General features: G+C 44.5%; 1 protein-coding gene across 1 annotated transcript in view; it reads right to left on the reverse strand.

Moving 5' to 3' along the window:
• Positions 1-13,726, reverse strand: part of LOC123386945 (calcium/calmodulin-dependent 3',5'-cyclic nucleotide phosphodiesterase 1C-like) — a 117,948-nt gene extending 104,222 nt beyond the window's left edge. Inside the window, exon 1 of the mRNA XM_045089740.1 lies at positions 13,138-13,726. Coding sequence (XP_044945675.1) covers positions 13,138-13,222 — 85 coding nt within the window. The 5' untranslated portion in view covers positions 13,223-13,726. The remainder of the gene's footprint in view (positions 1-13,137) is intronic.
• Positions 13,727-27,631: the final 13,905 nt, after the last annotated feature.

Below are 27,631 nucleotides of genomic sequence, written 5' to 3' on the forward strand. Positions count from 1 at the left end.
GCTCCATTTACTCTCTTGCTGTGATTTTGTCCTGTTCTTTCATTGGGACCTATTCCTCTGTCTTTCATTTTCTCTAAATCTCTGTGTCTGTTCCTGTGTTAGAAAAGTCAGCTACCTCTTCTGCTTTTACTGTGGTAGCCTTATGAAGAAGTGGTCCTATAGTGCCCTGCAAAGCAATGTCCCCTGTTCACCCAAACCTGGTGCTTCAGGGATGTCTCCTATGTGTGTTGTGTGCACCCTACTGTTCTGGCTGTGTTGCATTTGCCTTCAGTCCAGTTGAGTGCAATGTCTCTCTTTGCCTGATGTAGGCAGGGTTTGGTCTCTATGCTGTTACTGGGCCAGCGTGGGGCCACTTGGGCTTGACCTGAGCCATACCAGGCCAGAGATGCGATAGCACTGAACTATAAGGCATTTTCCCTGTGTTGTCTCTTGAGAAGCCTTCATTTTGGGGGCAGTGCTTGTAGTCAGACCAAATGTCTGCCCCCAGCCCACGGATGGGGCTGCAGTTGGACTTGTGTGTGTAGTTATCTCCCCACGGCAGGAGTCACTTTAGAGCAGTGCTGGCCCCCATCAGAGCTGCTTGCACACTGCCAGGCTTAGGGTACCACTTTGGATAGGCTCTAGCCAAGACTGTATTAGAGGGGGAATTTGGAGGGACTACAGGAGAACATGGGGGCAGAATGTGCAGTGTTAGCAAGGTTTTCACTGGTCTGTTGTGAGAAGAGAACTGGGGCTACTTTTAAAAAACTTCTGCCACAAGGCTGGAGGGAGCGAGTTCTCAGGAGAGCATGGCGGCAAGGTGCATGGTGCTAGAAAGGTCCAGAGGGATTGTCCAAAAAAAGCACACGGGGCAGAGCAAGCAGTGTTAGCAAGTTAGGTAGTGAATACTGGCATCACACTGGTTCCTGCAGGTGTCTGTGTGTGTCTAGGCTGGAGGCAGGGGAGTAAAATGGTGCCGACAAGCTCTTCAGTTCCTGGAGGAGTCCCTGAATGATTCCTGCCCCTCCAACACATGCTCTAAGTAAGTAAACAAGTCTCCCTCCTGTATACACCAGATGTTTTCCAAACTTCTCCTTCTATGCTGTATTTCCAGGACTGTTGTGTATCTCTTTAAGGGCAAGGACTCCCTTTCCTAACCACCATCTAGTTCTCCCAAAATTAAGTCCACTGATTTTTTAAAGTTCCAAGTGTTAAGCCCTGCTGATTGTAAGAATTCATGAAATTTGGCTCCTCTGGTTTTCAAAGCCAAATATCATGGCGATTCCTCTCCCCCATGCAAGTTCCCCATATCTGGGGTGCCTGATGTGAGGCTTGGTTTCCCTCCTCTCTTTCAGTCTGCAGTATCTCTCCCTCCTGTAGATAGTCCCTGTGGGTCCACTTAGCTCCCAAATACATCTCTGCCTTTCTTGCTCACTTTGATGAGGTGGCTTCTCTTCATTTAGCTGTGGAATCTGTTCTGCCCATCTTTGGGTCTTTTTCTGGTTTATTTACACTGATGTGGGTGTTTTCTAGTTGTATCCATGGGATAGGTATCCACTCAGCCATCTTCCCCAGAAATTTGCTACTGGACAGTTTTAAACTGGAGGACAAAGAGCTCACTTGTATGTTCCAAAAGAAGATTTAGCTGCTGTTTTGAGAAGAGTGTGAAGGGGAGGCCAGTTGGAAATATCCCAATAGACTCAGTAAGTGAAGTGAAGGGTCTGAACTAAGGCAGGGGAGATGGAAGGGAAAGTATGCATAAGAAAGAGTTTAGAGGAGTGCCTGGCTGGCTCAGTCAGTAGAGCATGTGACTCTTGATCTCAGGGTCCTGAGTTCAAGCCCCACATTTGGCATGGAGACTACTTTAAAAAAAAAAAAATAGGAAAGAGTTAAGAGAAGAGACTCTTAAGTCCATAAGTAAAAACCAACTTCCAACAACTTTGCTTCCAAGACCCACTTCCCCAGAGCTCCTTGGGGGAGGCCTAATTCTCAGGCCAAGCTCCCACCACAGTCCAGAGCCTGCCTGCCAAACAGCACAGGAAGTGCCAACCAGCTCTCCCCAGAGCAGCTGGCATCAATTACCCAGCACTCAGCTGGGGTAAGTCAGGAGTTTCAGATACCAGCCTGGTCAGAAATCCTATACTAAAACAAAGACAGACTTGCAGCCCTGCCAGCACTCAACATAAGTGGCTGGTGGGGGTCTATGGGAGGCAGCCAGGGAGCAGGCTGGTGAGCACCATCCACGGAAGCAGCTGTGGGCCTGGGAGCCTTGCCCGCTCCCTGATTACAGGGCCTCTCCATCATCATAACCAATAGCTACCAATCAATGGGCATCTAGAGTGAGCTAGGTTCTTACATTCTTCATCCTATTGAATTCTCCCAATGCGACAAAGAAGGAATTGCCAACCCATTTACAAATGCAGAACCTGAGGTTCAAAGAGATTCATGATCTTTCCCACAGTCACAGGAACAGAACAGGCCAGCATTGGGCCTAGAGCCCAAGTCTCCTGCATCACGTTCCTTTCCACCTACCATCCTGGCCTGGGAGAGTTAACCATCTAAAAAGGGCCTAGAAATTAGGGACTCACGTGCAAAGCCATCACAAGTGACACACTAAATCCTAAAATATGATACTGGTTGAAAAGATGGGAGAATTTGTAGGTCCACCATGGATTCATTGAAAATAACTGTACAGCATCAGCACACCAATGCCCAAGGACACAAAAGTGAATGAACGCCTTTTGGCAGGAAATGCCAAATTTGAAAGAAAGCAGAAGATTGAGGTCACAATTACAGCTTTTCAAAGAACACTATACACAAGTGTTTGATGAAACCAGACTTAGAGTTGGTTATTAGTATTATCTTCATGATAATATTATTGTAGAAATATATCATCATTATGGATATGTATCATGAATATAATAATAACACAAAAATAATATTATAACAAACATTTATACAGAATTTACTATGTACCAGGTACTGTTTGAAGTTCTTGATGTACATTAACTCATTTAATCCTCTAACACCCCAGGAGACAGGTAATGTAATTATCTCCATTTAACAGAGGAGCACATTGAGAAAGGTTAAGTAACTTGTTCAAGATCACACAGCTAATAAACTATGAAGCAAAAATTCAAACCAAGGTAGTCAAATTCCAGAATCCATGCTCTTAACCTCCGTTAAGAGCTTCTCAAATCCAGCAAGCATTTATTAAGCAGAACCCATGATAGATGCTCCCATAACTATAAATCTATTATCACATTTATGGTTCATAATAAACAAATCTAGGAACATGAATTGAAGCCATGAAGGCTTCCTATACCATCAGAATAAACCCAAACCTACTGACAAACATATCCTTGGAAATCTCCACTCATTTGCCCCATTTCCCACGAGGATTTGATATCATCAAAGTGGAATGGGTGGAAGGCCCAGGCATAGACAGTCTCTTGCCTTTGATTCCCTCCTTGATCCTAGCTCAGTCATCAAACTCACTGTGAATCAGAATTACCACACAAAATTATACACACACAATCTAGGCTACTTAACTCCAAGAATAATTTTAACTCTCTAATAGTCTTTTTTTTTTTTAAGATTTTTCCTGTTTATTTATTTGACAGAGAGAGAGAGAGAGAGAGAGATAGCAAGTAGGCAGAGAGGCAGGCAAAGAGAGAAGGGGGAAGCAGGCTCCCTACTGAGCAGAGAGCCCAATGTGGGCCTTGATAACAGGCCCCTGGCATCATGACCCGAGCTGAAGGCAGAGACTTAACCCACTGAGCCACCCAGGCACCCAACTCTCTACTAGTCTTACATCCAATTTACCCTGCTTTGTTCTGAACTCTGCAAAGCATCTTTCACCAGAAATCCAGTGAACCTCATTTAGCCATTCCCCTGCACCTTCCCACTCTGGGTAAGTTATGGTGGACCTTAGGACTCAAGGTTCACCTCCTTCTTGAGTGGCAGGAACCACAGAGATTGCCTTACTCAACCAGTTCATTTACAGATGGAGAAACTGATGCCCATGTTAAGCGACTCACACAGGATGAAAGAGCAAGGTGGTAAGAAACTCACCCCAACTCTCAATTCTGAGTCCAGAATTGGGCATTTTCCCCTCATGGTTCCCCCACTCTTCCACAGTGTCTGGTTCATGCAATATTTGGCAAATATTTATTAACTTCCAATAGTAATAGTGCTATAGACTGAGTGTGTCCCCCCAAAATTCATATGTTGAACACTAATCTCCAATGTGATGGTGTTAGAAAGTGGGGCCTTTGGAAGGTAATTAGGTCATGAGGGTGGAGCCCTCAGAAATAGGATTAGCACCCTTTTAAAGAGACCCAGAGAGGTCCCTTGACCCTTCTGTCATGTGAGGACACAGCAAGAAAATGGCCATCTATGAACCAGGAAGTAGGCCCTCAACAGACACCAAATCCACTGGTGCCTTCCCAGCCTCCAGAACTATGCGAAGTCATGTTGTTAAGCCACCAGGTCTGCAGTTTTCTGTTACAGCAACCCAAATGGACTAAGACAACACCTAGGAACTCTACTTGCATTTTATCTCATTTAACATCCCGACCCAGCAAGGTAGATACTATTTATCGTGTCTACTTATAGCTTACGACACGGAACTTTAGCCATGTGTTGTCACCTCTCTAAGATCACAACAAAAGGAAGATGTGGTTCAGAATATGAAATCCGGTGTCTAACTCCAGAGCTTGTCATATTCTGCACTCAAATAAGTCCAATTTAACCATCCTGCTCCCCTTTTCCTTCTATGTCCCAGGACAGATCCACAGGCCTGGCTCAGAAGGTCATTCCTACAATTCTGGAACTACTCCAATTTCCCCATGGCCCCAGGTGGATTCTGCCAGATCCATGGAAGCTAGGTAGACATTCCAGGTACACTGTATGGCCCAGGGAAGGGCATCAGTCCATGATACGGCAGAGGGGTGCCCAGTGCACACTTTGCTCTTGTTCCCGTGCTGGGGATCAGCACGGTTGTTCTTCCTAGTGTTCACTCCCACACCAGCACAGACAGACCCCCCACTGAGCCTGCCACAGGGTACCCACCAACCCTCAGGATCATACACCACCGACCTGCATCCACTCCCGGCCACAGCCAGCTGTAGGCAACGGCCTGATTTCAGATAAAGGGAAGGGACACTGAGCAAAGACACACAGTGTGACCGGCAGGCACTGTGTGTGGCACCTCACTCTCCATGCTGTGGTTTACCCACAAGGAAGGTGGTACTATCTCATCTGTTCTAAGAAGGAAACTGAGGCTCAGAGAAGCTAACTGACTTGCCTGGCCAGGACAGTAAGTCTTTGCGTGACTCCCAAAGCCCAGGGTTTCTCACTACAAATGCAACCTCCCCACTGACACCCATCCCTTAAACTGTGTACTCCTGCTGCTAGCGGACAATCAGAACCCCATCGTGAGAGCCTCATTCCTCAAGCCACAGATACAGCTGCACTTTGTTGCAGTATAAATGCTGGGAAGAGGGGTGCACAAATTTTAACCAGTATGAAGTCTTCCTTAATAATAAGAAGCATTTGAATGGCATTTTAGAGTTAAAGCAATTTTTTCTCACATAACTTCACCTGATCCTCACTACAGCTCCATATCTAAGACTCACACTGCATTTCACATACAAGAAGCGGAGGCTCAGAGAATGATTTGCCCTAGAGGCACAGTGGGTCGGGGCGATGGGTGCCAGAGCAGAGATGGCAAGGCCCAGGCAGCACGACCTCTCGTTCCACATACCCCTTCCCCTCACTCTGCTCCAGCCTTCTCAGAGGTGGGAAGAGGAGGGAATTAGGGCCATGGGTACTGGGAGGTGGCTGTGGAGTATTTTGCCTTGGATCCTTATTCAATTCTTTGCTCCCTACTGTCACCCCCAACCAAGCAGGCAATATCCAAAGGTCTTGCCTCCACCCAGACAGACAGCAGGCAGATATAGAGACAGGACACTCAGCCAAGAGACCCCAGAGACCACACTGGACTGAGAAAATCCTGAGCCATATGCACCAAGGGAGGACAGGGGCCCCCTGCCCACCCCAGAAGCCCTGTGATAGAAGCATCCACCAGCAGACCTTCTCCACTTAGCATGGGCTCCCAGCTCCGACAATCCAAGGCCAGAACAGGAACCCTCACTCCCAGCCCCCTGGGCCTCTACTGTCTAGGGGCCCCTTATGTTTCCTCCTCTGGGACAACCCTACAGAGAGGAACATAGGGGCAAGGGAGCCAGTGGCAGTTGCCACAGGAAACACATCCCTCTGTTAGCAACACTGCTTCAGTACAGGCCTAGAATTTTCCACACCACCAGATTCATTCTTGAAGGAAGCAGCTTCTTTGCCATACACCCCAGCAACTTCACATCCTCCCAGTCCATGGCTTCACCCATTTTCTTCAACACCCTAGAGGTCATCACTGAGGGGAGAAAGGAAGTGAGGGCCCTCCTGGAGCTCCATTTTCTCATCTGTAGAGTAAGTGGTAAGGAGTACCAAAAGAGACTAAGTGAGACCCACTCAGGTAGCTTTAAAAAAAAAAAAAAAAAAGTGCTTTTGTTTTTTGCAGACATATCTCAGTTTGTGGAGAAGGCTCTGTGCTTATATTTTAGGCAGCCTCACGGGAAACGTAAAAATCTGTGCATGTCCTTAATAAAACCCAAATAGATATCCAAGCCCCAAAAGTCCAGGAAAGTTCCTCTGGAAAACACGAATACTGCACTCCCCCCACACCCATTTGTTCCATACTCAAATGCTAGTTCACAAGTACCTCACCAGGGTCAAATTACGCTTGAACTTCAACATACAGCTTGAATTAATACTAATCATTATAATCACTTGCTACAGTTGAAAATTCAATGGTTTCCTAGGGATGGAACTCTCAAAGCACAAATGCTGGACGACAATTGGGGCTTTCTGGTATAGCACATGTTCAACTTTATAGTCCTATTTCCAAGACCTCTTGATCACACATCTGATTTCATGACCTGAGAAAGTTCTATAAAGAGGACATAAGAACATTTGCATCATGACATGTGGAATGATGAGGCTGAAGAGAAACCCTGGTGGGAAGCAGATCAGCAACCCCTGTTTCTTCAACCTGATATTCCCCCCAGGAGCAGCCCTGCCCCACCTGTGACAATGCTCCAACACTGGCTGGTTTTGCCCCAGCCTGGGCTGGTCCAGCAGACATGGCAAACTCCCTGGTCTCTCTTCATAAGGATGACAGGCTGGTTCCAAGGTGTAGGCAGAAATAAAGTCCACTGTGGGAGGCAGCATGGTGTAAGGCAAACCCTGGGCTGAGGGGCCACAGCAGATGTGGTTTGAAGCCAACTCCGCTACTTCCTAGCTTGTGACTTCCAGCAAATTAGTCCCTCTCAGAGTCTCTCAGGGGTTTTTCTCCTAAAATAGGGTCATAACAGATAGCTTCCAGAATTACAAAAAGTGATCAAATGAGCTGAGTAAAGCACCTAGATCAGAGCCTGGTCCAAACCGCACAGCTACGTTCGATATATGGCAGCACCTGTTCTCACTGCAGCCTTGACCATTAATGTCCCAGAGGTCCCAAAGCCAGGGAAAAGGCTTGTTTAAGAGCCCCAGGCTTCCATGTCAGAGGGAATTCTCATAGTTTTTCTCCATGGGGGTGTTGCTGGTGTTTAGGGAAATTCCCCATTGTGAAGAGCTGTACCTCACTCTGTAAAACATTGAACTCCTCTGCACTCTGCTCACTGTCTCTAGAGCTTGTTCATAGCCACACTCCATGCAACTACCAAAAGCACACCATATACATCCAAACACCCCCTAGGGTATACCACCCCCATGGAGAACCACAGCTGAAGCCTTCTCCCTGCCAGTCTGAACCAGAAGTCGATGCCTCCCCTTAGAGCAAAAATGTCCATTCAACAGAGAGTTTTGTCAGTAGCCCTCCAAATTTTATTCTTTTTTTTTTAAGCCCTCCAAATTTTATTCTTTTTTTTCTTTTTATTCATTTACTTGACACACAGAGAGAGAAATCACAAGTAGGCAGAGAGGCAGGCAGAGAGAGAGGGGGAAGCAGGCTCTCTACCAAGCCAATAGCCCGATGCAGGACTCGACCCCAGGACACCAAGACCATGACCCAAGCGGAAGGCAGAGGCCCAACCCACTGAGCCACCCAGGTGCCCCAAATTTTATTCTTGACCTTATCACAGGGTGGGTCACATTTCCCCTCCTACAGAACTCCTAAGACCTCCACTGTCCTCATCAGCTTCCCCTAGTAAGAATCTTTTGAGTTGCCACTACATAACATGAATTCTTTTAGTAAAGTCCCTTGACCTAGAAATTCCGCATTTATTAATTTAGACTAGAATAGGAGGTGGTTCCAAAGACAATGTCAGACACTTTTGAAAAGAAACAATCTGGGAGCCACCAGGATCTCATCAAGAATCTTCTCTCACATGGTGAGAGGGGGGCTGTCTACCTACTCCACCCTGCAGAAACCATGTGACTAGTTGGTGTAGGGGCCAAGGCAGAGCACCCCCAAAATGAGCTACTTTTGCATGCAGATTATTTTGAGCTGAAAACAATCAAGGCCCAAAAGACTTAGAAAGAAACTTTGGCCTTCCCCCAAATAAAAGAATTTAGAGGACCTGCTCCAGGAAGAGAGCCAGAGATAACTACAGTATTATATCAACTAGGGATGATAGACAGGGAGGAACTTAGCAAAGTCTGTTTGTTAAAATTCCTCTCTATGCCCCATTGTTTCTGAATGGCCCAGCAAACATCTGTTTGTAAAAATGTTTACTCTTTCCCATCTTCTTGTGAATTGCTTTCCTTCCCTTTGAAGTTGCAGACCCTACCTCCTTCTCCTCAGTTCAGGATGACATATATATCTCATTTTGTCTGACTGTCATTGGAATCTCATGTCTGTATGGATTCCCAGTATGTACATAATTAAATTTTATTTTCTTCTGTTCATCTGTCTCATGTCAGTTTGATTCTTAGTTCAGCTAGAAGAATCTTAAATGGTAGAGAAAAATTTTTTCTCCCTAACACTGGCAACCATGAGCGTGGACTACAAGATATCTGTATGTTTCAAAGCAAGTCTTAACTGCCACATGCTGATGTTGCAGGAATATGAGTCATCCTATCTGAAAAAAATATTTGTAATATACATGATCACTCACAAGTTATGTGTGTATATATATACATACACACACACACACACACACACACACACAGAGGAAGTAGGGAGAAAGGCCCTTGAATATGTGGAGGTTAGAGGTTACCAATGTACCACACAACTAAAAATCCACATATAACTTAGATTCCCTAAAAACTTAACTAGTAATATCCTACTGTTGACTGAAAGCTTTACTGATAGGATAAACAGTTGATTAACTTACATTTTGTATGTTATATGTACAACATAATATAGTCTTACAATAAAGTAAGCTAGAGAAAAGAAAATGTTATCAGAAAAATCATAAGGAAGAGAAAATATATTTTACAGTACTGAACTCTATTTACTGGGAAAAAAAATCCATGTATAAGTAGACTAGTGCAGTTCAAAACTATGTTGTTCAAGGGTCACCTGGATATGTATATAGGTGTATATATACACACACAGAGACACATACGTATGCATTGGGGCACCTGGATGGCTAGTCAGTAATGTGTCTGACTCTTGATCTCAGCTCAGGTCTTGATCTCAGGGTCATGAGTTCAATCCCCATCTTGGGCTCCATGCCCAGCCAACTTAAAAGAAAAAATGACATGTGCATGTATAATGTATATTACTGATATATATTAATTATATAATTATGTGATTGATTGATATACAGTAATTGTATGTTATATCATTAATATACAGCATTATACTTACATATTATCTATCATTAATATATTAATTATATGTATAATTAACATGTATTATACACTATAAATTAAAAGTACCCGCAAATTAAAATGAATGATAAATAACTCAGAAGAAAAACATATAGACAAAGGAAATAAAAATACAATTTTACAAAAGAAATGAAATAACATGGAATTGAGATACTTCTGTCCAACTCTCAAACCAGCAACTTCTTTTGAAATTATAAGTATCTGGTACTCATGAGAGTCTATGAGCAGCTTGATAAACTGCTGGTAGGAGTGTAAGTAGGTATTTCCAGAGGTTAGTTGAGCAATAAATGTATTTTTTTAAATCCCTAAAAATATACATAGTCTTGGACCAAGCAATTATACTTCTAGAAATGTATTCTCAAAAGTATTTATGGATGTTCTCTAAGATTTAGTCCTTTTTTATTATTATGAAAAATGAAAAAAATCAAGACACCAAATATAACCAACAATAGGAGATTGATTAAACAAATGCTTTACATATAACATGAAGCAAAGCTAATAAGATGTTAAATAGATTACCAAATATTACCATTGCATTTTGTTTTAAAAAGTATATATACCAAAAAGTACTAGGAGTATATAAAGATACATTAATAATTTTCAGCATTGGCTGATAAAATCACAAGTGATTTTCTTCTTCCTTTTTGATTATCTGTGTTTTCTCAAATGTCTATATTGGCCTAAAAGTTCTAAAATATCTCTAAAGTCACATACAAGTTTCTACTTAGTAAAAAGTCATATATGGACCGATCACATCACTTCAAGAGTACGAATTCCTTGAATACCAGGTTCTAAGTCTGATTTATCTTCATCAACTACCCCCATGATATTAACTTAGGGCCTTGAATAAAGACAATTGCCACTTACTGAAGGAGCACCATGTGCCAGGTGTTGTGCTAAATTTTATCTTTTAATATAGTAAAATTCAGGGGTGCCCGGATGGCTCAGTGGGTTAAAGCCTCTGCCTTCAGTTCCGGTCATGATCCCATCATGTGGGATGGAGCCCCACATCAGGCTCTCTGCTCAGCAGGGAGCCTGCTTCCTCCTCTCTCTCTGCCTGCCTCTCTGCCTACTTGTGATCTCTGTCAAATAAATAAAAATCTTTAAAATGTGTATATATATATATATGTATATATATATATATATAGTAAAATTCAGTAAGCACTTTTCGAAAGAAGGAGGGAAGGGGGACAGATGGAAAGGAATAACTGAATAAATGTTCAAAGATCTGAAATAAGTTGGCAGCTCTCTCACCAGGAAGTGACCAGCTCACTTTTGAGGTCCCTTATAACTTGCAGGCCATACCAATGTGCCAAATCATTTCTCCTAGTGAAGACCGGAGTAAAAGGACGGAAGGGGTTAGGAGGAGAAGGACCACACTAGAAACCTGGGTTTTAGAAGCCACACGTTTTAGAAGATCTCAGAGGGAACTACCAAGTAAAGCTTTAAAAATCACTTTTAGAAGGTTTCTTACCAGATTCAAGAAAACTAACATTAACATGACAATGACCTGTTAATGAATCCCTTTGTCCCTGGCAAGGTTAAATTCATTTTCACAAAAACTCCCAAGCAGTCACCATCACCATTAGAGGATGAAAGATAAATTAGACATAGTTTCATAGGCACCTAAATAAGTAACTCAGGTCAGAGGGTGAGCTCTCACAAAGAACAATGAGGCCAAGGGGGTGCCGAGGGGCAACTTCTTTCTGATGGGGAAGGACAGGACCGGAGGTGGCCAGTGAGAGACAGGAGAGATGAGATTTCTCAAAGCAGAGTTAGGGAAATGGCATTCCTGGCTGAACAGAGCAAAGGCTCTGAGGGCTGGGATCTGGTTAAAGGCAAGTAATGATGAGTGTGGGGAAGATAGGCATTTGAAGTGACAGTTGAGGCAGGAAACCCTAGCTCAAGCCAGAATGGGGAGCCTTGGGAAGCAGGCTAAGGAGTTCAGAGTTAATTCTGAAAGGAACGTGTTCAGTCCATGGCCCAGAAATCTTGGGCCACTTCATTAAAAAGAACAAAGTATTCAAAAAATGAGCTCCTCTCCATGGGTACCTTCTTGCCCCTGGCAATTTCCTGCTGCAATGGCAAGCAGAGGCAGCCCACCAAAAAGCAAATTAACATACCACCTGATTTTCAAAGGTTTTGGGGTTGAGTTCAGATTTAAAGCCATAGTGAGCAGAGCATACCCAGAAGTAGAAATGCTGGAGTAGCTCCTTGGCACCTGGCTTTGCCCTGTTTCTCCAAACTCTGACCTCCAGAAAGGAAGCCTCCCTGGTTTTGTCCACCTCCTGGGAAGATGAGGGGCCAATCTCTGGCCAGTTCTTTCAAAACAGTGCAGAGCATGGGACCAGTAGTGAAAGCATCCAGAACTGTACTCTTGAAATTCAGCCTCCACAGGGTCAGCCCCGCTAGTCCCGCTACCTCTAATAGCCCTTCTGGTACTCCTCTTGGTAACAGGTTTCAGAAGCGAAGAAAACAGAGAGCCACGGCGAGTCCAGAGGACAGGGGACCCCTTTTGCTCAAACATTTCAGTAACATGATCCATCCCTCCCTGCCTGGATTCCGTGCCTGTCTGACTGGTTCTCTCTTCCCCTCTCCCTCTCCCTCCCTTCTTACATACATCCCAACTTTCCTCCCCGGCCTTTCTCTGTGCCCCTTTCTCCTCTAAACTTTTGTAAAAAACCGTCCTTCAGGGTGTCTCTGACTCTGTCTCTGTGTATCTGTCTCTTTCAGCTTCTGCGTCTCTTGTTTCTGTCACTATCCCCACCTCTCTGTCATTCTATTAGTCTCTGTCTCTGTTTCTGACCTGATATCTAGGTGTTTCCACAATGTCTCTGTGTATCTGTCTCAGTTTCTACGGTGTCCACGTCTTTCTGTCGCTCTCTGACTTCCCTCTTTTAGTATTTCTAGATCCATCTCTCCCTTTCTCTGCCTCCATCCCTGTCTCTATCTCTCCTCTCTGATTTACGTTGCTAAAGTCGCAGCAAGGAAATGGAGCTGTTCAGAAAGGGGTAACCCTGAAAACCAGCTCCAGCAGGCTGCCGGGTCAGAGCGGTGGGAGCGGCACCGCGGGGACAGCCCCGGGCGCGGCGACCCCCCACTCACGCGGCTCCCTGACCCTGTCACCGCTCCCCGGGGCTCCCCTCGCGAGAGCCCCGGGGCCCCGCGGGACCCCTGACCACCTCCCGCCCCCACTTAGGAAGGACCCTCGCAGCCAGGGGAAAGGAACCAGGAGTCGGACAGAGGGTACGAAGTTCTCACCGATGGTGAAGCTGTAGCCATCGATGCTGAAAGTAGCGCTCCGGCATTTTTTGAAGCCCTCTTTCCTGTTGCTGGCGTCCGTCATGGCTCGGCCGGCGGCGTCCCGGGGTTCCCCGCGGCGCAGCGCGCAACCCCGCGCCCTCGCCCCGCGCTCGGCTCCCCCGGCCGCGCTGCGCACGGTCCCCGCAGCCCCGCCGCCTGCCGCCTGCAAACCCGAAGCGTCGGCTGCGGGCGCTGTGGCTGCAAGTCCGCCGAGGCTTTAGACACACCGAGCGATCAGCGCGCGGCGCCACTGCCCCATCCCCGGTGCCAAGTTCCAGATAGGGCGCGTGGAGCGCTAGGAAAGGGAGGCGACGCGCGCCCCAGCGTGGGGACGGGGGCTGAGCGGGTGCCGAAATCTCTGTCTTTTCTACCCTACTCTCTGTGAGCGCCGAAGCCAGCGCGCTCGCCTGTTTTCTCTCTCCACTTCGCCTTCCCCTCTCTGGGGGCTGGTGGGGTTTGGGGACTCAAGGGAATGGCTCCGATTTGGCGTCGTGCTTCTTCTAGACGTTTTCTCTGGCAGGCAGCAGAGCTCCCAAACAGCACATCAACAGATGGGAAAGCAAACATCTAAGCCGGTCAGATGCTGCCAAAGTTTACTCCAAACAAGGAAGTCAGGAAAATCGCCACGCCCACTTCCTCCCAGCAGATGTCCCCTCGACTAGCCAGGGGCCCCAGAAGATTACTGCGCAGCAGTCCCTCACTAGAGCTGATTATCAAAGCAACCCATATTTGTAGCCACGTGCTTTCACACAGAGGCTCGAATGTATTCGATTTACAACCGTGTTCTAGCCCATTCCTCAGGGCACGTCCCAGCTCTCTCCAGTATGGCTTTGCCAAATAATTGACTCCTGGTATTTAGGGAGGTAAGAGATTTTACCGGTCCTACAGCTAATCCTCTTGTTACAGATGAGGAAACTGAGCCTCAGAGAGGCTTGATTAAGGTCCTACAGATAGAAAGTGGCAGCGGTTAGACATAGTATCACTTTCTGACACCGATCCCTGGCCCTTCCAGTACCCGAAATGACCAGCTAACAGTTACTGAGGATTTAGAGTTGCACTGTTCTATGTCAGGGACTAGGCAGCTCACATGAATAGACCAGAGCCCAGTCCCTCGGTGGAGTCCACCCAGTGTCACATGTAGAATGACAGTGCTATGCTCAAACTATTGGGAGACTACAATTAATTTAACTTCATTTGCTGTGATGGGATTTGACACAATTAATAAACACTTATCAGTCAGAGAGGCAATCAAGTATATTTTGAGAGTCAATCAGGTTTATTCCTAATTGGTTCCAGTTGATTGGTTCCAGTTGAGTTGAGGCAGCAGTGGGTCCACATGTCTTTAGAACCTAATTAAAATTAGAAACCCTCTCCAAAAAAAGGCACATATACACACATGTGCAGTGTTCTACACACAATTTCAGGAGACTCATAAAACCCTCGAGCCCCCAGGTTAATGAATGTCTCAGGGAACTGAATCTCTTTCAATTAACCATATACTTTCAGAGACATAGGTGTTTCTTTCTTTATGTCAGATGTCTTGGAACTTCAGTTATAAATTATCTCAGGAAAGACCTAGACACCTAGACCCACACTCATATTGATAGTATCCTTAGATCAATAGCAAGATTAATTGTTCCACAAGGCAACAGGTGACAAGGACCTCATGTCACACATAATGACACATTTCTGCTTGGAAGCCAGGGGTTGCTTTGACTCTAAGATACTCCTTGAGACCGCAAGTGGTTACAACATGAAAGCATCAAAACGGCTCTACAGACAGACAGACAGACTTGGGTCTGAAATCTGATTCCACCATTTACCAGCTATGCGACCATGAGAAAGATGCTAGACCTTCATGAGTCTTGCTTTCCTCATCTTATCATGAGGATTAAGTGAGAGGATGAAACCCAGACATACAGTGGACATTCGGTTACTACAATTGCCAGGTGGCTCCCGACTTTCATTATGTAGACACTGGAAAATTCTTCTCCATGACAACAATATATTTTAGTTATTGCTATTACCATTAATTTTGCAAATAAGGAAAATTTTACATATAACATTTTTATGTATATTACCTAAAATATTAGGTATATTTTTAAATTAAGTAATGAAAAGGAGTTTCCAATAGTTCCCATTCCCCTGTATTTCTCCCAGTTTCCCAAACCTGTCACTGTAAATCCTGGAGTGAGGAGCCTGAAAGCCCTGTGTGATAGTCTCCTACAGTAAATTATCAAGAAAAAAGAAAACCCTAATGCAATGGAAATTTTTCTTGAGTGAGTGAAATTAAAACTTGATATTTAATCACTCTTAGCAGAAAAGCTTTTTGAAATACAATCTATAAAAATAATAACAACGTGATCATTTATCTGTCCCCTAAAGACTGGTAAAAATAACTTGCCTGAACAATTAGGACTGTCTTTAAACTGCTTCTCCCCAGAATCATTACCTCTCTCCCTGATTTTAGAGATTGCACACCTACAGAACCACTAAACGCATTGCTTCAAGTGCAAAAGTCTCAAAGCAGCCTTCTCTGTGTGGAGCTCTCACACCAAACCAAGTGAAGTCGAGTGCTCACATTACATAAGCCAAGAAAGAAGGAGCTTGAGACTAAGATCAAAGGAAGCATTGCTTTCACCTGCTTGCTCAGAAATGCTCAGTCAAGAATGCTTATGAGGTAAGAAAACTAAACCAAACAGCTAAACAGATGTATGGATGCTGCAACCTTTGTCAGAGCAGGGGTTGACCGACTAAGGCCACCACGACAAATCCAACCTGTCACCTGTTGTGTGGTCTTCATGTGAGGAATGGCTCTCACATTTTTAAGTGAGCGAAAAAAATTCAAAAGAAGACCAAGTCTTCCGACATGTTAAAACTATATGAAGTTCAAATTTCAGTGTTAGAACATTGACACACTCCTTTACTTACATATTGTCTGTGGCTTGCTTTTAAAACAAAAGGCAGAGTTGAGTAGTTGTGCCCAAGACTGTATGGCCTGCAAAACCAAAAATATTTACTATCTGACCCTTTACAGAAAATGTTTGCTCTTAGATTACAGTAAATATCCTACACCTGTCTGGACTTGGATAACTTCTAGTTTTCTTACATTTATTTTAAAATAAGTTGAGGGGAGACACCTGGGTGGCTCAATCGGGTAAGTGTCTACCTTGGGCTCAGGTCGTGATCTCAGGATCCTGGGACGGAGCCCCACATGGGGCTCCCTGCTCAGCAGCAAGTCCGCTTGTCTCTCTCCCTCTATCTCTCCCCTTGCTTGTGCACATGCACACTCTTTCTTAAATAAAATAAAATTTAAATCTAAAATAAAATAAGTTTGGAAAGGAAGTATCTTTTTTTTTTTTTTAACTACTAGAGTGGATTCTAACAAGGAAGGTACAGCAACAAATGTGTCATGAGGGAAGGAAGGAAAAAACAATATACACATTCATAGCTTGATCCAGTATTTGGCCAATATTAATTATATTAAGATGAATCTCTCCCAAGGGGTAATGCATGACCCTACTTCATCTTAATAACTCAGTACCTAAATCAGCTCGTGGCTCATGGATGAAATCATGTCCTTCCAAATGTAACAACGACATACAAAATAGTAAAAATCCGGCAGGATACCCCTTTGACGCAGGTGCTACTCTCATGTCCTTGGAAACTCACTTTGTAGGGGTTTCTATGAGAAAGAGAGCCGATATCATGTATTTATTGTTCGTTGGTCAAAATGTCTAGAAAAAGATGAGACACTATATGTAGCATTTGTTATCAAAAAGTCAGCTTTCCAAGAAAATAACTTTGTATCTGTCGTACCAAAGAAAAGACAGCTCTTCGACATTTTGTTAATACATTTCAACCATTCTCAGGTAGGAAGCTGTCTCACCATTTGGAATTCTCCCAACAGCCCATGGTCGAAGAATTGTAAAACCCAAGTTGCCCGATTAAGAGCATTGTTCATACCCCTCATGAACTCCCACTGAGCTGTCTGAAAGCTATTCCAAATTCTGGGAAAGGCCCCCTCGCCTTCACATGATCACAGAAACGGCTGCAGGCAATGAAGTTTCTGAACTGCAACCCTGCTCCTCGGGCTGTAATTGGTAAGACCTTGATGGAGCTAATGAGTATATTTGCTGGAAACAGGAATTATGAGAGGTGAAAAAGAAAGTTCCAGCACATTCCAAGAGTGCCCGTGTGGCTCAGCCAGTTAAGTATCTGACTCTTCATTCTGGGTCAGGTCATGATCTCAGGATTGTGGGAATGACACAGGGCCCTTATCCCTCTCTTTCCCCTCTGCCCCGCCCCACACAGATGTGCCCACAAGAACTCTCTCTCTCTCTCTCTCTCTCTCTCAAATAAATAAATAAATAAATAAAATCTTTAAAGAAGGAAAGAAGGGAGGGAGAAAGGAAGGAAGGAAGGTAGGTGGGTGGTTAGTTTCAGAAGACCTGAAACTCGAGACCCATTCCAGCCAGTATCTGAAAATCAGCCCCCCCTAAGTTCCATAAAATACCCTAATACCTTATACTATATTCCCTTTTTGTGAATGACCCAGCATAAGGGAGTTTTCCTTGCTTGCAAGTAGGAGTTCTCACTAGTCCACCAAACATACTTCCTTCAAAGCAGAACACAGAGGAAGAAGAAATAAACAGAGAAAAGGAAGAATCAATCAATCATTATTGAATGCCAACTATGTTAGGCATTATGCTAACCAAGAAGTGGTCCCTGGCTTTGAGGACTTTACGTGAAAAATAAGCCCCAGACGGTCTCTGGAACAGAGCATCCGAATGCGGAAGCAGTCTCACAAAGTCTGCGTGTAGGGAGGCAAGTCCTCTTCAGCTGTCACTAACACCCCTCCCGGTTTCGTTTTGCTTCTACCCTATTGCTTCCCTAGGGCCCAGGCTTAAACAGGGAGAAAAAAAGGAAAGTGCCTACACCTTTGAGGGTCCAAGAAAGGTGCTGGAAAGAAGGCCCTGATGGAGATTACAGAATTCTATTTGCACAACAAGGCAATTTTGCTTTGTGATAGGGACAACCTCCGGTCTACTCTTTTTACTACGTTCATATGTTATTAGTGCAGTTGTGAAAGTGACTATTTTTCAATAACTGCCTTCAGTGTCTCAAAAATTTCTTCAGTGGCAAAAAGTATTAAGTAGCAAATTAGAGTAAATTCAATTTCTTTTTTGCACTGAGAATTTCGGAAGACCTTTCCAATAGCCTTTGTAGTCTGGAGATTGTGAGAATGGTAGTGACAAAAAAGACTGCCTTGAATTTATTTTACATAATCCAGAATATGAGCCTGGAATATTCTTTCCCCTCAGACCACTTGGTTTGCCTAGAGACCTCCTCCTCAACCTTCAAGTCTCACTGATGTCCTAGGTCCTCCAACAAGCATTTCCTGCCTGTCCTTCCTGGAGGGAGGTGGTCACTCCAGGAGTGGCCGGTCCCAGGAGCCTCCCAGGACCCCATTCTGCATGTCTGTCCTAGAACCATCACACTGCACTCATACTGCTTTTCTGTATGCTGGTCATCCCGTGAGGATACAAGCTGCTGGTACCAGGGTTGGATCTTCCTTCCCAGGCCCAGCACAGTGCCTGGTCCAGAGTAGGTCCTCACTAGATTTAATGAATTAAAGATTGAACACAGATGTAATACGCAATGCTGCATGCCAAGAGGTGACATGAAGGAGGTAAGAGACTCATTCTCAGGCATTCCCTCCCTCTGCCATTCCTCTATCTTCCTCTATGATGAGATTCGGAGCCAGTTCAAAACACAGCTCCATAATGAACAGATTAGCAACACTTAAAATTAATAATCTAAAGCAAAAATCTCCTCTACTTGCTGACTGTGTGACCTTGAACAAATTGCTTAGCCACACTGAGTCTGTAAAATGGAGACATAACACTTATCTCATAGGGAATAGGTGATTTATAATATGATAATTTATGTTAAAAACTTACTCTGAGGATCACCTGGGTGGCTCAGTCCATTAAACATGCAACTCTTGATTTTGGCTCAGGTCATGAACTCGGAGCCCTGAGACTGAGTCACAGCCTAGAGCTTTACACTATGCAAGGGAGTCTGCTTAAGAGTCTCCCTCTCTCCCTCTCCCTCTGCCCCTCCTGCACTCTTTCTCTCTCTCTCCAAAATAAATAAATAAATCTTTTAAAAAAAATACTTACCCTGAACCTGAGTCATGGTAAACTTTCAGTAAAATTTTTTTAACATGATCATCATCATTAAGACACTAAATCCCTTCTGTGCTTGTTTTTTACATATAGTGTTTGAGATAATCCATACTTGGAGGCAAGAGAAACAAGGCTTAGGGTCCTCTCACCCCTGGGTCCAAGCTCCAGAGAATCAGTCACCCCAGGAGCAATGCAGCCATAGGTTCCAGGCCTCTATCACTCGGCTGAGCTGCAGACACTCGCAGGGCTCCTCAGAGCTAGAGTCCGGAGCTTAGACAAGGCATGGTTCAGACAGCACCTGAGGAGATGCTCAGTTCCTCTCCACCCATGCACACACGCGAGCGTCCAGTGGCCTCCCTTTCCACAACACTTCCATCATCTGCACATTAGCACACCTGGGCATTTAGTAGACGTGCTGTGGCCCCCTTCTCCTAGGTCTCCTGGCAGCATTAACTCAGTGGACCACAGCTGCCTCCTGAAGATGTCTTCTTGTTCCTGGGCATCCAGGACACAGCTTGCTCCTGATTTGTTTCCCAGCTTTCTGGCTAATTCGTTTACTGTCATGTGACCAGGAAGCCCCTCAACCTGGAAGCTCTTACCTCCTCACACTGTTCCTTCTCTGGCTGAACAATCCTCTTCACTCTGGAGAGCTCCATTAATGGCTCTCCAGTATCTTTTTCCAGCTGCTGGAAAGAGATGCCTTGTGGCTCAGGAAAGTGATTGCCCACACCCTTAAAAGCATAATATTTTACCAGCAGCCACTATGCCCCACGGTCCACAGTGGCCACTGACTCCATGCTGTTTTGTGTCTACACAAAGCCCGGCTCATAGACATGAAGTTCCATCAGTCCCCAGGACAGATGAACATGGCTCATGACAGCTATGGAATGGGGCCAAAATCTGGTCCCCTGACCAGAGCACCCAGACCCAGTAGAACTCAAAGATACCCTGGAAAACCCATGGGCTAACCTTCTATATCTCTGCCGGAAAAAGAGTTATAGATATCTTGGGCAATGGTGTGTTTGAGCCATAGTTACTTCTGGCTGCAACTACCTCTGCCCTTTATCTAGTGTGCTATAAGATTACTCCGTACCCACTGCCACTGCCCAACAAAGGCAAAACACAGACACTTCAATGCCACTTAAAACAGTGGTTCTTCATGCCAATAGCATGCTGAAATCATCTTGGAACTAGAAATCATACAAACACCAAGATTCACCAAAACAGATTCTGATTCACTGGTCTTGAATGGGAAGTCTAAGCACTGGTATTTTTTAAAAGCTCACAGGATGATTCTAGTGAGAAGCCAGGGATAAAAACCACTACTGGTTTACAATATTTATCCAAAACATTCCTGGTCTATTTCCAACCTATTTCCATCATGATGTTTCCATCTGGCGTCCGACTCCAACCTGTTTCCATCATGATGGTTCCATCTGGCTCCTGACTCAAGGCCATGTCTTCCATTGCAAACCCCACCTGTATTTGGGTTTCCTTCTTGATTCTTCACTTTCTCTCAAGGGCTTCACTTAGATACACCCTATCAACTCTTCTCATTTCAGACTTCCTTGAGAGGTTTCTGACATTCTGTTGCTTCTTGGAGGCCCATAGGGAAAATAATAATAATAGTAATAATATGACTATTATAAATATTTATATATGTATATATATATGTGTGTATATATATATATATATATGTGTATATATATATATATATATATATATATATATATAGTGCCTATAGTGCCTACTATGTGCCACATCCTGAATTAGTTTGCATAGCTAACCTCTATAACAAATACCCAAAGTCTCAGTGGCCTGGCACCATAATAAAGATTCATTTCTTTCTCATTACAAAGCCCAACAGTGAGTAGGGAAGGTGTGTAACTATGGACTGATTCAGGGGCCCAGACTCCTTCCACTGGGTCACTCCACTGACCCCCAAGTCCCCAGGGTCCTCCAATGGATGCCCCACATCTAGCTGACAGATGAAGGGAGAGAAAAAGATGGAAAACCATGAAGAAGAATTTTAGGGACTAGGCCTAAAAGAAACACATATCCCTTCCTCCCACGTTCCATTAGCCAAATATCAGTCATATGGGCCCACCAACCTGTAAGAGGGTATCTGAGAAATGAAATTAAGAAAGAAAAGAGGGTTTGGTAAACATGAATCCTTTGAAACCCTATCCTTATCACTGGTTTGACCAAATTTGACATCCAAGTCTCCAGGTGCTAACATAGTTTATACCCCTCTGCTAGGGCTGAGGGAAAAAAATCTGCCCCCAAATGAGAGTTATAACATTTCAATCTTAAGACCAGGATCACTTGGGGCATCTGGGTGGCTCAGTGGGTTAAAGCCTCTGCTTTCGGCTCAGGTCATGATCCCAGGGTCCTGGGATCGAGCCCTGCATCAGACTCTCTGCTCAGCGGGGAGCCTGCTTCCCTCTCTCTCTGCCTACTTTTGATCTCTGTCTATCAAATAAATAAATAAAATCTTTCAAGAAAAATAAATAAAGACGAGGCTCACTTGACCAAAGCACCTAAGCCCACCACCACCATATAAATTAAAGTTTTGCCCCAGAAAAAACACCTATTTTTCATGTGTTCTGTTGCTGGTATTATCATTTAGAGAAGGTTTAAAAGTACAAACAGTTCTAATAGTATGTTTCATCTCCGACTTTAGAAAGCAAGCCAAAATTATAATTCATTTAGTAGTTAAAAATGACATGATTCTTGTGACATATGACTTTTTCTTTCTGTAACTAGAAAACCTAAATATATAAAAACAGAAAAATGCCAGTATGTTAAGAGGCAAGAGGAATAACAGAGAGTTGCTGAATGATCCTTAGTAGGCCAGCAAAATTTGCCGCATCAAACATGCTTGATGAGGCTCAGGGGAATAGGGGATTCGAATAAATACAGAGCATCCAAGGTAACAACTTGCACAGCAATAGGTCCCAAATGGACAACCTGTTATAGGTAGAATCTGCTCCCATATGCACTTGGATGTGGATAAGGGAGCACAGTTTCTTAGGGGTCTAACATGACTCAGGCCACCATGCGCCAGGCTCTGTTCTAAGGACTCTCTGCATAGAACTCATTTCAAGACCTCCAATAACAAGAATGTGTTACGGAGTTAAGAGTGTCTCACTGCAGTTCTGAAATCCCTGGAGAAAATAACTCCTCTCAGTGGCAACCTTGGCAACAGAATTATCAAGAGCGCCAGGAATGCTGGAACCAAAGAAAACAGACAGGCAGCCCAAAAGAGGATTTCCGACACCAAAATGGGTTCACCAGTTTGGATCCAACTATTTTGTACTACAAATACAAAATGACTTATAATAGATTCTCCTCCATCTGTTTTTTACTGGCAGCTAAATTCATCTCGTACTTTCTTCCAGCTTAGTAATTCACCTCCAACGGGATAGCAAACATGTTCTTTGTCACTAGCAAACATGTACCCACACAGATATACACAGCTAGACACACACACACACACACACACACGTACACACACACTCCACTTTTGTGTCTGGATGTGGACCCTGCCGCTGTTAATGATAAGGATGCTGGTGTTTTGGAGAAAATGTGACAGACCAACACAGTTAGAGTAAAGATTAACTACATTAAGAAAAAAGAAAAAAACTGCAAAGTAGGATGCAATATAGTTGCAATTAGGTTAAAAACATACTTTGGAAAGACAGGACGAAAACACACCAAAATGGTACTGATGATTATGTTCTGGTGCTGGGGTCATAGGTAACTTGGTTTCCCAGAGCTGGTGAGCTCAGGCTTGACCTAGTTCATATGTACACAGGCTGGCTGCACCCTTGGTGGTCTCCCACCCAGGAACATCAGTGAAATATAGTTTCTTCTTTGATGTGTCCTCTAAATGTTACACTATGCCCATAATTACAACAACAACAAAAGAAAAATATACATTTTAAAATCAGTTGCCAGTACAGACGTGGATATCTAAATTAATTCCTGTATTCTCATGTTTAAAACATTTTATAATTTGAAATGTATATTAGAGGTGCCTGGGTGGGTCACTTGATTAAGCATTCAGCTCTTGGTTTTGGCTCAGGTCATGATCTCAGGGTCCTGGGATCAGGCTGCGTGTTGGGCTCTGCACTCAGCAGGGAGTCCACTTGTGGAGTCTTTCTCTCCCTCTTGCCCTTCTTTCTCTCTCTCTCTCAAATAAATAAGTGAATCTTTAAAAATAATAATAAAACATGGGACGCCTGGGTGGCTCAGTTGGTTAAGCAGCTGAGGTCATGATCCCAGCATCCTGGGATCGAGTCCCATATCGGGCTCCTTGCTCCACAGGGAGCCTGCTTCTCCGTCTGACTCTGCCTTCCACTCTGTCTGCCTGTGCTCACTCTCGCTCGCTCTCTCTGACAAATAAATAAAATCTTTAAAAAAATAATAATAATAATAATAAAACAAAATTTACATTAAACTAAATTATCCTGACCCAGATCAATGACCCATCCCTAAGCTTTATGAGGTCAATGTCTATTTCATTGGCTGATATATTCCAAACACCTAGAACAACATCTAGCACCTAGCAGGCAGTTAATACTGGTTAAATGAATACATGAGTATTTTGGTTCTAACAGTAGCTTCAAGCAGAAATATGGGAATGAACATGTCAGCCTTCTAAGTCAAAGATATGCTCTCCATATGCTCCATGGACCAGGATAAGATGGTCCATCTTTACCACAAGAATTGGTAAAAAAGAATTCATGTTCATTGCCCCAAAACTCCTGGTTCCTCTTTTTAGAAGGTATTTCATTCTTCCATCATACTAGGACCTAATGGAAAAATCCTGCTACCACATCGTCAGTAATGCAACATCTTCTACATTGGTACTTTATAAAATATCAGGCATGTTCACCAAACAAGGCAAGCTGATGCCCAAAGACATAGATTACGCACCTGGATGGTTGAAATTGTAAACTATGATCATGAATTTTAAAAAATTCTTCAAGGGTAGGGAAAGCACAAATCTCTACATTGACAAGACGACTGAAATCTTAGAATCACAGGCAGATTTTTCCAGATGTTGATTATGTTGCTGCTCCCAAAACTCTACAAGAGAATCAGTCTGTATTATCATGAGAAAAGAAAGCAGCTACAGTTGGCAGCAGGTGGGAGTATTAATGATTTATGCTGAGATGCTTTTGTCAGCTATTTAAGTTACCAAAAGGTATTTTTTTCCATTGTGATAAATTCTTGCACATCTATTTGGGAATCCAATTTTTGTACAAAACACCTCTCTAGACAGCAAAGGGCACACCTCTCTAGACAGCAAAGGGCATTTAGAAGAATGGAGATGATTGGATTTCTTCTTTTCCCACGAGTTGCCTCCTGGCTTCGTTAACTCTCTCTCTCCAACTTTGAAGATATCCTGCAAACCACAAGGCATTGTCATTGACACGTAGCCTGCACTGAGCACACAGTTATGGGATCAACTAAGAATGTGTGACAACCAAATTGCCTCTCAAGGAAAACTGAAGGGCACTGGAAATGCAAAAGCATGTGTTGGAAATAATAAGTGGAAAAGGGTGAAAATGAGGTGGTAATTCAGTGATTAAACTGAAAAAAGGAAGAGAAAGCCAATAGGTCCTTCTAGTAGTTGTCTTCATTTTCAGCTCCTATTTGTTGAGGTCACTGTGCCTGACCCTCTTCCGTCCATATCGCCTTGAGCCCTCACAATGATTCCCAGCTCGCACAGGAAGAACCGAGGCCAGCCACAGCAAGGTGCATGTGACATGTGAATGGGGGTGAATCGGACTCCTCTCTCCGGGCCTCCATCCACCATGCGAGGCTGCCTCTCTTCTTCTTCTGAAAGGTGTAAAGTTCCAGACACTCCCATCTGATTGAGGGCCCTTCCACTCATTCTTACTTTTTCAACTTCTTCCTTTTTAACAAAATCCAAAGAACTAACTAAGCAGGGAGGAGACTGGGGCTAGTTAGAGGCCTCTTCCTTTCCCAGCCCCACACCTGGAATACAGAACTGTGTCCCTGAGGTTAGCTGCCCTTGAGGTTTCCATCCCTGGGGGAGGGGGCCTTTACCAACTGCCCAAGCTTCTCCCCCACCCCCAAGGATCATTGGTGGGCGTGGTTCCCTTCTACAGCACTGTCACAGACCCCTAGCACTGACCACCTGCAACTTCCTGCTGCACCAAAATAAAGGAGAAAATCCCAGATGCCATGAAAATGACTTGCCCTCAAATCAGCAGCTGCTTAGAGGACTACAGACCACCATCCCTGATACCCAGATGGACCCCTGAAACCTCTCAACAGGACCTCTCCTGGGAACATGGAAGGGACATCCAGCTGTCTCGAAGAAATAGGAAGGGAAAGAAAAATTGGAAGAAATTTGTATGAGTACCCAGAGGTCCAACATCTAAACCCCACAGTCCACCTTTCCTGGGTCCCTGCCTTCAGGCAGCTCACAATTTACACCTGCTGACCCTCGAGTGCATCGACAAATAGTCATAGACAGTGCCAAGACAGAGGGAAGTTGGGGGGGGAGGGATGCAGCATGGACACTATTAGTCCAGCCCACAAATTCCCGGAGGAGATAACATTAACACTAGCCTCATTTTTTTTAAAAGATTTTATTTATTTATTTGACGGAGAGAGACCCAGCAAGAGAGGCAACACAAGCATGGGAGAGGGAGAGGGAGAAGCAGGCTTCCTGCTGAGCATGGAGCCCCATACGGGACTCGATCCCAGGACCCTGGGATCATGACCTGAGCCAAAGGCAGCTGGTTATTGGCTGAGCCACCCAGGCACCACAATGCTAGTCTCATTTTTTAAATACAGTGATAAAAGGCTATAAACAAAAGTGATAGGATTTATTTTTAGATTCTTAGTGTCATTTTCACCCTAATCATTTTGCCTCATTTTCATCCCACCCATCCTCACAGTCATACAGTAAAACACTGCAAAGAACAGCTCAAGCTCCCATACCAGGGTCCAACTCTGGCCCTGCTCTCACTGGCCATCTGACCTTGGGCTCTGCCTCAGTTTCCTCATGACTGATCACAGTACCTCATCTGGCTGTTGTGAGAATAAGTGACTTAAGACATGAAAGGTGCTTAGAGCAGTGTCCAACCTGTAGGAATGACTCAGGAAGTGTCCGTATCTGATCTTATTGTCACCATTCCCTTGTTTTCTTTTTTATTTTTTTCAAGAGTTTATTTATTTGTCAGAGAGTGAGAGAGAGCATGCACAAGCAGGCAGAGTGGCAGGCAGAGGCAGAGAGAGAAACAGGCTCCTTGCCGAGCAAGGACTCGATCCCAGGACCCTGTGATCATGACATGAGCTGAAGGCAGCGGCTTAACCGACTGAGCCACCCAGGTGTCCCTCCTTGTTTTCAAGCCATACGCATTTCACTGTGTTTTCGCAGGAGTCTCTGACATAGTCATCTGTGAAGAGTGGCAAGTGGTAGGCAAAGGGACAGAGTCAGAAATGAGTATAGACTGCCCTACTGACGAGTAGTGCGATTCTCCCTCCAGGACTTCTGATCGCCCATGTGATTTCCAGCACTTCGCCACACTTCTTCGGTTTACAAACCCTGACCTCTCAGAATAAAGTTCCTTGAAAAGCCTGAACGACTGCAGTGCTCCTTTCACATAAACAAGGAGGGGAATGGCGCCAGGAGACAAGGTGACCTGCACCACTGAACACATCAGAGGACCTTACACCTAGGGTTAACTCGGGGATGCTTGGACTCAGAACCGAGTCTCCTTCTGAATGTGTTGAAATCCTTCCACACTCCAAACTCTCACAGTGTCCCTGTGTCCAGCACTCCCCAAACCACAGCCTCAGGAACTTTGGGAAACAGAGGTTCTTCTTCCCCACACTGGTGCCCCTGGGGACGTGGGCCTCATGGCTGTGCCTCCCACCAGCACCGCTGGGGGCGCCCGTGTGTTGACAAGGCTCCACTCTGCACCCCTCAGGAGGGTCACTTAACAAAAAGGCAACAGGCTTCAGCCATCCAAAAGAACGAAATCTTGCCATTTGCCAAGACATGGATGTAACTAGAATGTATTATCCTAAGTGAAACAAGTCAGAGAAAGACAAATACCAAATTATTTCATTCATATATGGAACTGGGGAAACAAAACAGATGAAAATAGGGAAAGGGAAGGAAAAATAAGGTAAAAACAGAGAGGAAGAGAAATCATAAGAGACTTAACTATAGGAAACAAACTGAGGGCTGCTGGAGGGAGGTCTGCAGGGTG

Source organism: Mustela putorius, unplaced genomic scaffold (genome assembly GCF_011764305.1).
Source record: "Mustela putorius furo isolate JIRA1106 unplaced genomic scaffold, ASM1176430v1.1 tig00003845_pilon_pilon_pilon, whole genome shotgun sequence".
NCBI lineage: Eukaryota > Metazoa > Chordata > Mammalia > Carnivora > Mustelidae > Mustela > Mustela putorius.